Source organism: Pomacea canaliculata, linkage group LG1 (genome assembly GCF_003073045.1).
Source record: "Pomacea canaliculata isolate SZHN2017 linkage group LG1, ASM307304v1, whole genome shotgun sequence".
NCBI lineage: Eukaryota > Metazoa > Mollusca > Gastropoda > Architaenioglossa > Ampullariidae > Pomacea > Pomacea canaliculata.
Genome location: NC_037590.1, coordinates 3541424 through 3551945, shown reverse-complemented (window position 1 = coordinate 3551945; position 10522 = coordinate 3541424). Strand labels below are relative to the sequence as shown.

Below are 10522 nucleotides of genomic sequence, written 5' to 3'. Positions count from 1 at the left end.
TCGTTTATCGCCACTTCAGAGGCGCTTGATTCGGATCTCGTGTCGGGACAGTCTCTGTATGTGACATCTGTTCGCAGGGCCATCTGTCGGAGGTTTTCTCCGGGTACTTCCGTTTCCTGCACACCCCTCTTCCCTCAGTGGGAAATCATCTTTAGGTGGAAAAACTAACTTCCTTAGGACTGCTCGCAACAACATTCGCTTTTTAGTGTTTGATCTCGGACACTGTAATGGTGTCAGGTTCTGCAAGCGTAAGCTCAGCTTATTGTACAAAAGACTAATTCACTAAATATATTTATAAATATTTGGACCGACAGACCGTTCCTGAGGTCCTTAAAACTGCTTATTAGTGTCCACTCATCTTTTTCCTAAAAACTAGCAGAACGATTACGAGCTAAAAAGTTGAATGCATGCAAATGATATAAGCACGCTCACACCACCACCACGAGGTACTAGTATTTATGTGTTTGGAATTTAAATAACGGCAATCCCATATTGCTTTCTTTCTTCAGTAGAAAAGGCAACTTCACGTGGCTACCAATTTTTTTAACAGCACGCATCATTTGTTATTAACAGAGCACAAAACATATGTTTTTGTGTATATATATATAATTATGTATTTATGTACATATATATGGAAAGTAGGTATATATACATGCATGTAATGAACATATATGTCATACCTTTATAGGTCAATCACATAAACACGTTCGAAATACAAGGGTGTCGCATGTGTCTATGACAGGTTTTGTTTTGTACCTTTTACTCATGTAACTTTGATATTTATTGCCATTTTGAGGGTGCGCCACATTGCTGTACACCAGCAGCCTAGTGTCCTTTCTGTACCTGCAGGATCTCCAACATATGATCCGATACGTTTTCGTAATCAGCGATAATCCGTATCACCTCTTGTTTCAGCATCTGGTAGGGACTGGAGTCTACACTGTTGATGTACTCGTAGTGTAGCCTTTCTACTCGGCTTAAAAGTCTTCTCATCACAGTCAACAATTTGTCCTCTTCTTCACTTTCATGCTGCTGGACTTTGAGATATTCCGCCAGCTGCTCCTGTGTCAGTTGACGACCAGCCAACTCTAAAAAACATAAAATGGACAGTAAGCAATTAGTAAATGAAAATTGAAGACTTTTAAATTGAAATGAAGATAAAAGATAGGCAGATGTTGTCCTTCCGCCATCTTCACAATTTTAAGCAAACTTCTTTTATTCTCTCCTGAGCTTTGTTCTATTCCTTTCTACCTTTCCTTATTTTTTGTCCGCCTCTGATGCTGACACGGGCCACACAATTTTTTGGCAGAAATTGGACTCAGGGTCGACAAACAAAAATGCCACGAATTTAGTGATAGGATATTTATTGTAATACTTGAAGTGCCGCAAAATAAAGCTGTTTCTGGAGGAAGATGGTGAATCATTTTTTTCCAGACAGAATCAGACCTAAGAAGAAGAAGTGACGGTGAAATCAATCACGAAGGACGACTGAAACAAATCCATTCTCCCAAGATAACTCGCACGTGCAACAACAAACGTGTTCACGATGAAGTAAAATCGTTGGATTAACAAGTCTAGTCTTATATAATCTTTGCCGCCCTGTTCTTAATGTCTCTTCCTTTTTGGACTAATATTGACGACAGTTTGACCAAAACAAAGGCTAAAGTTCGTAGACGAGAATTTGATAAAACTTCCTCCAAATTTGGTTAAAAGTTCGTTCATATTTTCGGGTTAAAAAACAAAACAACCTTAGACCGACAGAGTGCTTATGTCATTTTAAACTACACCGCGCACATGCACGACATTGTAGCTGTGACTGAAAAAAAAAACAACAACCTGAAAGTGAAAGAGGGACAAACGTGATAAATTATCACTTCTCTGACCTCTTTGAATTTCTTCGATTTTCAGTAAGTGCTGCTGATTATTTGTGCAGTCCGTCCAATCGAATTCCGATGAGTCGTCTGCTAGCAGTACTCGAGATGCAGCGCGGGAGGCGTCTCTGACTGCGGTCCGCAGCTTGATTCGCTTCAGCGGATGGCATCCTCGGAGAACCCCGTACCTGCCAAGAGGTGTTTGATAACAGATTTCATTCAAAAGAATCAACTAACCCCCTAACTCGCCAACCGACCGACCGACCGACCGACCGACCGACCGACCGACCGACCGACCGACCGACCGACCGACCGACCGACCCACCCACCCACCGACCGACCGACCGACCATATTTTTGCAGAGGTTGTTTTGCCGGACTGAAACATTTTAAAAAGATGAACAGACTCGTTTTCGAGTGATAAAACAGAGCAACTCATTAGACGTGCTACAGTTTCTCACTTCTCAGTGATGGTATATCATATGATCAACAGATTGATATACATGGGTGTAACTCCTTTGAGTTCTTGATCAGCCCCTCTCCGACCTATGTCACGTGACCCTGAACGCTTTGTACTTTACTTTCTAAAAGTGATGCAGGTACAGTGGAACATCAACCATCCGGCACCTGTCATCCAGAAAAAAATTACGGATTATCATCCGTAAAAACAATGCTAGAATAGGTGTCTACAGTGAAATTCTCACCTTTCTTGTGTTGTTTACGAAGTTTTCTTGAAAAAAAAATCAGAGAGGAGACGCTGCTTTGTGTTCTTGCAGTGCTTTAATTTTATTGACGAGCGAAGTTTGCGAGGTGTTAGGATGTCTCTTAGAAAGTTTGAATCCACTTCATGCTCAAGAAAGAAAACTGAAAGCTGTCACACACACATAGTGTACATTCCTGTCATCGGAATTGTTGGCGGTCTTGTGATGTCTAGCATTTTTTTAAAAGCTGATCCCAGATAACCGAATGCATTGTTAATTGAAGACCGAATAACCGGAGTTCCACTGTACTTAGATCATCTTTTTTCGCAAGGAAATGATGTGTTCAGCTTTAAATAGGCAACACAATTATGTTTGTTGTACGTAATCGAAAGCTTAAATTATATCCTGGCTTTCGCTTTCATCGATGTGAAACATCAAAGCTCCTTCACTTACTTGGTTTGAAAGTCCTCTAGGACCGCCTGGAAGTGCTGTCGACGAGTTCTGTAGTTTTCCAGCTTCCATGTCTCTCGGGCGCACGCCTGGAGGACTTCTGCTTCAGTCTGCATGTCAGTCATTGTAAGAGCCTGGCCACTCTGTCAAGAAAAGGAGATTGGTATGAACACCTCATGCAGCCATGTCTAACTACAACAGAGCATCTTGTTGATACACTTCACAGCCCGATACATCAGAAGTTTACTGTAGCCTTTGCCTACACACTTCCTCGTAAGTAAATAGAGACTTATCCCCTTTCGCTGTAACATGCGTTTGTTGATGATCATTCACAGGGGTTCTAATCGGCCCTTAAGCGCGATTTCCGGTTTTAAGCTGAAGATTGATTGATTACATAGACCCCGTCCTTCTTTTTCTTAAACACTTGCTTACAATGCTGTCGGGACATCAAGTTATTGACCACACATACACAATCTTTGCAAACGGTTCTCACTCAGCTTCTGGTTCCGATTTGGGGTAATTTACTGAACAATATTGCAGCTGCACCCCTTTCAAGACGTGTGCGAAAGATGGCTGCCTCGAAGGTGGATAATGGACCATCGAAGGAAATGCTAACACCGAATTTTCTGCTTATTTCGGTTTGGTGATGCTTGTCGAGTGGGCAGTGACCAGTTAGAAAGGACAGTGAGGTAAGCTTTATATATTCTTTCTTCAACATTCTGAGTAAATTCTTTCCAGAAGAAAGAATGTTCATCAAGTTAGCAATAAATGTGAGATGCGAAATTCAGAAATGAAGGCAAATATTCAGATAAAACAGATAAATAATAAAGGCACAAACAAAAAAGTAGAATAAACCAGAAAAAAAAGAAACCGAATAATAAACCAGTCTAGAATATAGGAACATAGTAACATAGGATTTGGCAACCTGCGGACTAAGAAGGCTTCATGGGCGCTAAAGCAGGGAATAACAACTGGAAAAGAGCATCAGAAACAGCATCCGACATCTGCATCATCGACCAGCAACTGTAATCACTTCCTTACCCCTTCTGCCCCACCCTCCTCCAATTTCCGCACAGCGCGAAATCACCTGTAGGAGGAAACACATTTCTCTACATAATCATCGTCGAGAACAAGAATTCCTGCCAGGGTGGCCAGACTGGCGACTCATCAAATGGTGAAACACCCTGCAACTATCAGCCTGACACTTATGTAACCAGCGTAAATTGAGGCTGTACCTTTGTTTGAGCAGGTGTCTACCTCCAGTCACCTAGAAGTGAGCGAGGAAGAGAAAGCGGGTTCTGTAAAATAGTGGTGAGTAAATAGAGTGTTGCCTCTTTTTGTTCTTTGGAGGACTTATTGTTGTTAAAGAAATATTACTTTGTTCTGTTCATGTAAAGTTTATCAAAGAAGTGGACTGGTACTACTAAAGAAGACAGGTTATATTACAATAAAGAGTTCATTCAACATTTACCGTTTGAATGTTATTCAGCAGGATGAGCAGAACCACTGAATGCCACTTGCTCTTTGCATGCACATTTTATTTAGGTATGTATGTAGTTAGTGGTGGAACTGAATTGTGGGTGGTGCATAATGTGTGTGTATGGGTGCACACGCGCAGGAAACAGATTTCCTGAAGGAACAACACAGACAAAGATATACAAAACTAAACAAAGAGGTAAAGAAGATGACACACTCCGACAAAAGAGACTACACAGAGAAACTGGCAGATGAATAATACAGAAAGGATGCTCATTATAAGACCAACATAACATAACACCAAGGATAAACAGGATATATTTTATATGTTTCTGTAATGTTATGATTAGCCGCAGCCAGCAAACGCTAGGTGGATTTCAGGAGTGTTCCTCTTTTTAAACTGCAACTTACTGTTATCTCTGAACTGCTCGACACTTAACACTATCTTTCTGGCACAAACTCAGGGTTAGTCAATATTTAGGCTCACATCATTCCATCACCAAACGGTCATAGTTAAGCGAACGTACCCTATATTTAATTGTTAGCTGAATAATGAGGATTTTATAAATGTTTGTTATAAGGCTTGTTTTTTTACAGCTATTTTCTTACCTGTGTTCTGTGTGAAAAGGAGCTTTGCTGCTGTTGTTTGGTCTGCTTTGCTGGTGCCTGCAAATACCACCACCCTTTGCACCTGCGATAAAGGACCTCGCTTTTAAATCACCGATGACATGGACCAATGTAATTGAGTTCAGAGACGATGATTTGTTGATCGAGTGTTTTATCTGGACTTGTCTGTGATTTCACCTCCAAGTCTTCTCTGCTGGACCTTCTGCCGGCGTTTCTCTTACAGTCGGAGAACATGAAGTGTTACCATGCAGAACAGAAACAATTATTATAGTGTCACTCGAATTGAAATTCATGACTTGTTCATGACTGGATGTCATCACAAAAATAAAAATTAAATTATCGTTCTTTTGAATATTTTGAACCTTAAACGCTAATAAGCAGGTCGACAAACGTTAAGACGACGACGATTGATGTGAGATTTTGTAGTAATATGTGTCTTAGAGAAACAGCAGACGCAAAAGACATACCATGTGGTGTAACTTCTTATTTGCTCTCAGGCAGGTAAAGCGGACTGACATACACAGTTGTAAGTTTTTCGATGTGCAGTCTGGCGAACTGCCAAACACTGTGACACTCGCATGCTCCTTTTAACTCTGTCCATAAACAGACTGATCCCTGGAGTGTGGACATACTGCTTATCATCACCTTCATTAGCATAGGTAGCTCCCTCCCTCCCGCCCATCACCCATCACCCATCACCCATCAACATCCCTAGTCTAATTATTGCTGCTGTTGTTGCTCCTCATCGTCCCACCACCACTGTCGCCACCATTACCCACCTCCTGCCCCTACCACCTTTTGCTCCCCACACCTCTCTCCTTCAGTGTTTTCTGGCTTCATTTGAATCAACTTCTTTCAACTGACTTTCAACACCATAATTTCGGTCTTACATCATTGTCACCTATAGGTTGATCAAGTTTGGGGACTACAAAGATTGTCATTAGCTTTGTACCATCAGGAAAGAAGTCTTGTCCTGTCGTAAGCAGCCTGCAAACATCCTCTGCTCCCCCGGAGTATAGCGAAGTCCGAGCAACCTCGGCCCATTTCGTGATTTCATTAGACACATTAGCAATGTCTGTCTTGTGGCCCTGAATGTACAAGGTATTTTTCTCCATTATACATTTTTTCTCAAATTTCCTGAGCTGTTTTTTTTGTTTACTATTGATATGAAAAGTTACTCATAACAACAGTCCACACAGTGCTGGTACCCCTCCTTTATTTTCGTTTACTGGCAAGTTTCCCAATCCTCTCCATCTGCAGATTAACAAAACTCTTGACAGTTTTTGTTTCCCGATTCATCCTCTTTGCATTATCTATATTTGTATTTTATTAGTCATCAGTACTTTTGTTCATCTTTCCGTCTTTCATATGTTGTTCATGTCTCGTTCTTGTTTCAAGCGCTAAGAGCAGGCTCCTCTACGAACATGAGTGTGCGCTGTATAAATCAAGTGTTTACCATTAAGAGGTGAAAAGGCATTAAAATTTGTTACCTAGGTAATAGTAATAAATCCTAGGATAGTTCTTTACAGTGGAGCGGTAGAAGAGGGTTGGGCTGTGTTGTGCCCTAGACCTACGATTTCGCGCCCTTACGGTCAGTAGGTAATGAGACACTTTGCATTTACCTTTGACCTATAATTATCTGCTGAAGGACATATAAATATCGACCAGCATCTCATGCTTCTCTGTATATATATACACAAAACTCCTCACTCAGCTCTTTTGTAGGGACAAACTGCTTCGCAGCTACGAAGAATGTTTTGTTATCACAATAAAGTGTTTTTAAGTAAAAATATTTCCTCTGTTACGCGGAATGTTTGTATTTTACGCATAGCTGGCAAAGTTACCGGAAGTAATTTGTTGCTTTAGGTTTCTGGGGAACACGAACAGACAGGGAAGTTAGGAAAAACGATGCTTATAACAGTTTCTACATTCACACGGCGACTTATCCAAAAATGTAAACCTAATAACATTCTCTCCAGCTCATACACAAGCAGGTATATGCGTATTATTAAGGTAGTTTATTACAAATATCGGTAAAATGGTTTTCATGGACAATAAATACAAATATCCCCAATATCTCGAGACCTTTTGGATTGAATACTGCATCAGTGGATAAATACTTAAAGGACTGGTTGGTTACACTTGCTTTTTTAATTATTCGGTTAATCTCGGTGCAGGGTATTATTGCTCAATCTAGGTAGGTACACCAATTCTCTTGTCAAAATACTCGAATACAAACATTAATATGGGGAGAAAGAGGTCAGCAACATACAAGTCAGAATTGTACATGCATGCGTTTATGCTGAGAAGGCCACAACTAATTGCCCTTGTGGATGAATAAAGTTGTATTGAATTGAATTGAACTACTGCGAGAGCTGGGACCATATGTTAATGAGGCTAGTCTGTGTACGAAGGTGACGTCATGAGTCTGCCCTGTTTTGTTCATGGTTATGTTTGTAGGTGTGAATAGGTGTGAATATCGAGAAGGAAAGGGAATTATTTACCCAGATTTGGAAAAGTTATACACTGCACCGAGCAATCATTAAAACAAATTGCACCCGATTCTAACTCTAAATACAATCATCAAAGCACTACTCGGTAACCGAGAGTCGAAGATTTGTTCCTGTGACCCGAAGATGGTAGAAGAAGTAGCACGAAGACATGTTTTTGTCTGAACATTGCTATTCAGGATTTACAGTGCAAAGAGTGAAAAGATCTGCTTTGTTTATGCTTTCACGGCTGAGTAAATGTTTCTCAATAATGTTTTGCTGATAAATGTCTGTTTATTAGTGGCATGGTTTGGTTTGCCCCAAAAAACACTGTACATTAAAAGTCAAAATGTCAAGTCACACGCTGAAGTTCTATATCATATTTTTCAATAATAGTTTCTATTTGTGTCTTCAGTCCGAGATACCGAGTGGTTGACACATTCGCTTTGTAGTCCGGGTACAGTTTCTCCACCATCATTACCAAATTTCTCATATGATCTGTGATGCTCTTGTCCCTTTCATGCGCAGAGGTCTCTTCCTTCAGGTATTTCACCAAGTCCTCCTTCTTCAAACCCTGCTTTATAAGACCTAGACAAGCGAGAAAAGGAGAGATAATGAGACGGTGAGCAATAAATTGTGCTTCGTTAAATATTGGTATGAGACACGCATGCGCCCATACAAGTTGGCAGTTGCAAGTCTTCCATTCAACAAGGTCAGACTTCTAACCTGCTTTAATTTCACTGATACGTCCAAAGGCCTTTTGATTGTCGATCCACACTTGCATGTTTGTGGCTAGATGTCCTTGCTCGTCGTCGCCAGGTTCATCGCAACTTTCGTCAGCGAGCACTTTGGAGGCTGCACTGGACGCCCGCTTGACTGTTCTCTTTATCAGCTTGCGTTTGAATGGAATGCAACCATGAAGCTCCCCATACCTGCACGTGACATTGCACACAAGTGCAGGCAAGCATGGTAATAGCAAAGATACATAGCTTAGCTTTCATGTAGATAAAGTTGAAGTACACCTACACTTGTACAGGCTGCAAGTCACGTTCACACCTCGCTTCCTGCCTATATGTAGCTCTCTCTTTCACGCATACACACAGACGCATTTTCAATTGATCTCATACCCATCCCACATCATGACTCATCCTCATGAGCATGTGCACACACGCACACACGCACACACGCAGTGAGAGCCCTTTCCAAATTGCTTAACCAACACTGAAATTTAAAAAACAGGAGATAAGATAACATCTTCAGTGCGAAGTAGTGATCACACGAGAGTACAACGTGAATCGTTCCCATATATGTTACTAACATAATTGTTCTCGTATGGGTACAACGAGCGGAGACATTCTTCCGAGCGGGAGAAGCTCATTCTTTGCAGTACAGCGGGGAATGTGTAACCGGAACTAAACTGCCTGGGTGAGTGCTGTAACATGTAACCCAGTTACTGTAACTCAGATGTTACTTACCGAATCACAGGTGTGAAATATCTTTGCACAGACGCATTATTGACAATCAACTCACACTTACTTTGCCTTCAAGGAGTCCAGAACCTCTTGCAGGTGTTTTCGAGTTTCCGCACTTTTCTCCAGCTTGTAGGTCTGTAAGGCGCACTTAAAGAACAACTCATCCTTGCTGGTTAGCATTGCCATCATGGTTCACAGTGAACGAGGGGGAGATGAAGGGGAGCTGGAGAAGTTCCGGACACAAGTCTCCACGCTTAGAAACACGAACAGGTGACATAGTAATAACTTACAAAGTTCAATCGGAATACAAGCGTAACGAGTACAGTGCTGGCTTATGTTGACCTGACTTTAATTTTTAAATACAATATAAATTTAGCGAGAATGTGATTCACCTAGGAAAAGGAAACACGTTGATACGTTGTTACATGGGTGATATCCTCTGCACAGTCTTTGTTGCTCATGTACTGTTGTTCATAGTGAATGCTAGCTGCCAAACTATTTCCACACTTAGTCTCACCTGGGGTCGAGCCTGTGAACTAGAGGCACACATCTACCTTTGAGGTAGAAACAAAAGCACGCTGTAACCTTTAGGTGAACTCGACTGTGACCTTTCTCTCGCACGTATTCCAAGCACCTGTCGTCGCACTTGTTCCTGTCGCTACCTCTGGGGCTGTCAACAGCTTGTCGTGCTCCGCGAAGCAGTGAGCGTATTGACAGTTTTGATTATGCCGACAGCAGGGCACGACAACCCGTCAACTGTATATCCAAACGCTGCCGCCAGCTGCGAGTATAGGTCCGAATTAACAAGAAAATGGAGTAAATAAGGTTTTTTTTCTTGGAACGAACGACTGTTGGTAACAAACGAACAACTTTCCCCCAACTTTTCTGGCATGCTGATGTCACCGACGAGGCAGGAAGTCACGTGATGATGAACGCAATGCCTCTTTTTTTTTTTTTAATTTGGCGTCATGGCTACAGGTGAGACATCTGGCGGTGTGCTGATGTGAACATCCTGGAAACTGGTTTTGCATATATGGCCCGTAGATTGTTTTGGAAACCAACCTCTCGAACTAACCGCTGGCAAGCAGTGTTGTTACATTTTATTTCCATGAACCATATGTGTTCATGTTCGTGTCCAGGTACTTCAGTGAAGCAGGCACATATTGATAAGTAACCGTAAACGGTTGCCCTTGTTCCCTACTGTCTTTATGTCTGACACTAAAAGATAAACTATTTTCTCCAAAACATACTTAAGGAGACCCTCAAATGACTTCAGCCTCTACACCATCAAAATCAGCGAAACCTAAAACACATTAGACAAAGATTAACCCATTTCATTGAGAGATGATCAGCATGCGTGAATGCAATAGGAAGTGAGGACTTCGTTAGAAATAATTGTCTAATGACTTCTTTCCATGGTGTATTACACGGATATCT

General features: G+C 41.4%; 2 protein-coding genes and 1 long non-coding RNA gene across 5 annotated transcripts; 1 reads left to right on the top strand and 2 right to left on the bottom strand.

Moving 5' to 3' along the window:
* Positions 1–788: 788 nt before the first annotated feature.
* LOC112556074 lies at positions 789–5240 on the bottom strand. The gene is made up of 4 exons (XM_025224692.1): positions 5107–5240; positions 3025–3164; positions 1884–2059; positions 789–1088 (listed from the first exon to the last, which is right to left on the bottom strand). Exons 2-4 carry the CDS (start codon positions 3144–3146, stop codon positions 826–828), a joined length of 561 nt encoding a protein of 186 aa, XP_025080477.1. The 5' UTR covers positions 3147–3164; positions 5107–5240; the 3' UTR covers positions 789–825.
* Positions 3158–5256, top strand: LOC112556086. 2 transcript variants are annotated; one of them, XR_003097605.1, is made up of 4 exons: positions 3158–3294; positions 3562–3710; positions 4271–4332; positions 5126–5256. It is a non-coding gene; the product is annotated as an uncharacterized LOC112556086 (long non-coding RNA). The 2 variants fall into 2 exon arrangements; XR_003097604.1 differs by having other exon boundaries at positions 5095–5223.
* Positions 5257–7123: 1867 nt separating this feature from the next.
* On the bottom strand, positions 7124–10022 carry LOC112556056. Of its 2 annotated transcripts, none has more exons than XM_025224681.1 (4): positions 9478–10022; positions 9150–9338; positions 8340–8545; positions 7124–8201 (listed from the first exon to the last, which is right to left on the bottom strand). In XM_025224681.1, exons 2-4 carry the CDS (start codon positions 9272–9274, stop codon positions 7966–7968), a joined length of 567 nt encoding a protein of 188 aa, XP_025080466.1. In that variant the 5' UTR covers positions 9275–9338; positions 9478–10022; the 3' UTR covers positions 7124–7965. The 2 variants fall into 2 exon arrangements, with proteins under 2 accessions (XP_025080466.1, XP_025080457.1); XM_025224672.1 differs by having other exon boundaries at positions 9603–10012.
* Positions 10023–10522: the final 500 nt, after the last annotated feature.